This window comes from Stegastes partitus, unplaced genomic scaffold (assembly GCF_000690725.1).
Source record: "Stegastes partitus isolate 25-593 unplaced genomic scaffold, Stegastes_partitus-1.0.2 Scaffold4608, whole genome shotgun sequence".
NCBI lineage: Eukaryota > Metazoa > Chordata > Actinopteri > Pomacentridae > Stegastes > Stegastes partitus.
The window spans coordinates 1-1,474 of record NW_007582339.1 but is presented as its reverse complement, the minus strand read 5'-3'; the positions used below and the strand labels follow the sequence as shown (position 1 = coordinate 1,474).

At 59.2% G+C, this 1,474-nt stretch overlaps 1 protein-coding gene across 1 annotated transcript; it reads left to right on the top strand.

Moving 5' to 3' along the window:
* Positions 1-11: 11 nt before the first annotated feature.
* LOC103376405 (heat shock 70 kDa protein 1) lies at positions 12-1,470 on the top strand (the record flags this gene model as incomplete). Its single annotated transcript, XM_008306761.1, has 1 exon — positions 12-1,470. A coding segment is annotated over exon 1 (1,437 nt), but the record flags the coding sequence as incomplete, so codon positions are not given.
* Between the last annotated feature and the right edge of the window lie 4 nt (positions 1,471-1,474).

Genomic DNA, 1,474 nt, shown 5'->3' with positions numbered 1-1,474 from the left:
ATTTGTTCAGGACACAAAGCGTAAAGAGCCAAGATGTCTGCAGGTAAAGGCGTAGCGATCGGCATCGACCTGGGCACCACCTACTCCTGTGTGGGGGTTTTCCAGCACGGAAAAGTAGAAATCATCGCCAACGACCAGGGCAACAGGACCACCCCCAGCTATGTGGCCTTCACCGACACCGAGAGGCTGATCGGGGACGCGGCCAAGAACCAGGTGGCTCTGAACCCCAGCAACACTGTGTTTGATGCCAAGAGGCTGATTGGAAGAAAGTTTGATGATCCGGTGGTGCAGGCCGACATGAAGCACTGGCCCTTCAAGGTGCTTTCAGACGGAGGGAAGCCCAAAATCCAGGTGGAGTACAAAGGGGAGGACAAAGCCTTCTACCCAGAGGAGGTGTCCTCCATGGTCCTGGTGAAGATGAAGGAGATCGCTGAGGCCTACCTGGGCCAGAAGGTGTCCAGCGCCGTCATCACGGTCCCGGCGTACTTCAATGACTCCCAGCGACAGGCCACTAAAGACGCCGGTGTCATTGCAGGACTCAACGTCCTGAGGATCATCAACGAGCCCACGGCGGCTGCCATTGCATACGGTCTGGACAAAGGCACGTCGGGAGAACGAAACGTCCTGATCTTCGACCTGGGCGGAGGCACCTTCGACGTGTCCGTCCTGACCATCGAGGACGGCATCTTTGAGGTGAAGGCAACGGCCGGAGACACTCACCTGGGCGGAGAGGACTTTGACAACCGCATGGTCAACCACTTTGTGGAGGAGTTCAAGAGGAAACACAAGAAGGACGTGAGCCAGAACAAGAGAGCCTTGAGGAGGCTGCGCACAGCTTGTGAGAGGGCCAAGAGGACCCTGTCCTCCAGCTCCCAGGCCAGCATCGAGATCGACTCTCTGTTCGAGGGCACCGACTTCTACACCTCCATCACCAGGGCTCGCTTTGAGGAGCTGTGCTCCGACCTGTTCAGGGGAACGCTGGAGCCGGTGGAGAAAGCCCTGAGGGACGGCAAGATGGACAAGGCTCAGATCCACGACGTGGTCCTGGTGGGAGGCTCCACACGAATCCCCAAAATCCAGAAGCTGCTGCAGGACTTCTTCAACGGCCGCGAGCTCAACAGGAGCATCAACCCAGATGAGGCGGTGGCTTACGGCGCTGCCGTCCAGGCTGCCATCCTCACGGGTGACACCTCAGCCAACGTCCAGGACCTGCTGCTGCTGGACGTGGCGCCTCTGTCCCTGGGCATCGAGACGGCCGGAGGAGTCATGGCGCCGCTGATCAAACGCAACACCACCATCCCCAGCAAGCAGACGCAGGTGTTCAGCACCTACTCTGACAACCAGCCCGGGGTCCTGATCCAGGTCTACGAAGGGGAGAGAGCCATGACCAAGGACAACAACCTGCTGGGCAAGTTTGAGCTGACAGGAATCCCACCTGCCCCACGAGGGGTCCCGCAGATCGAGGTGACCTTCG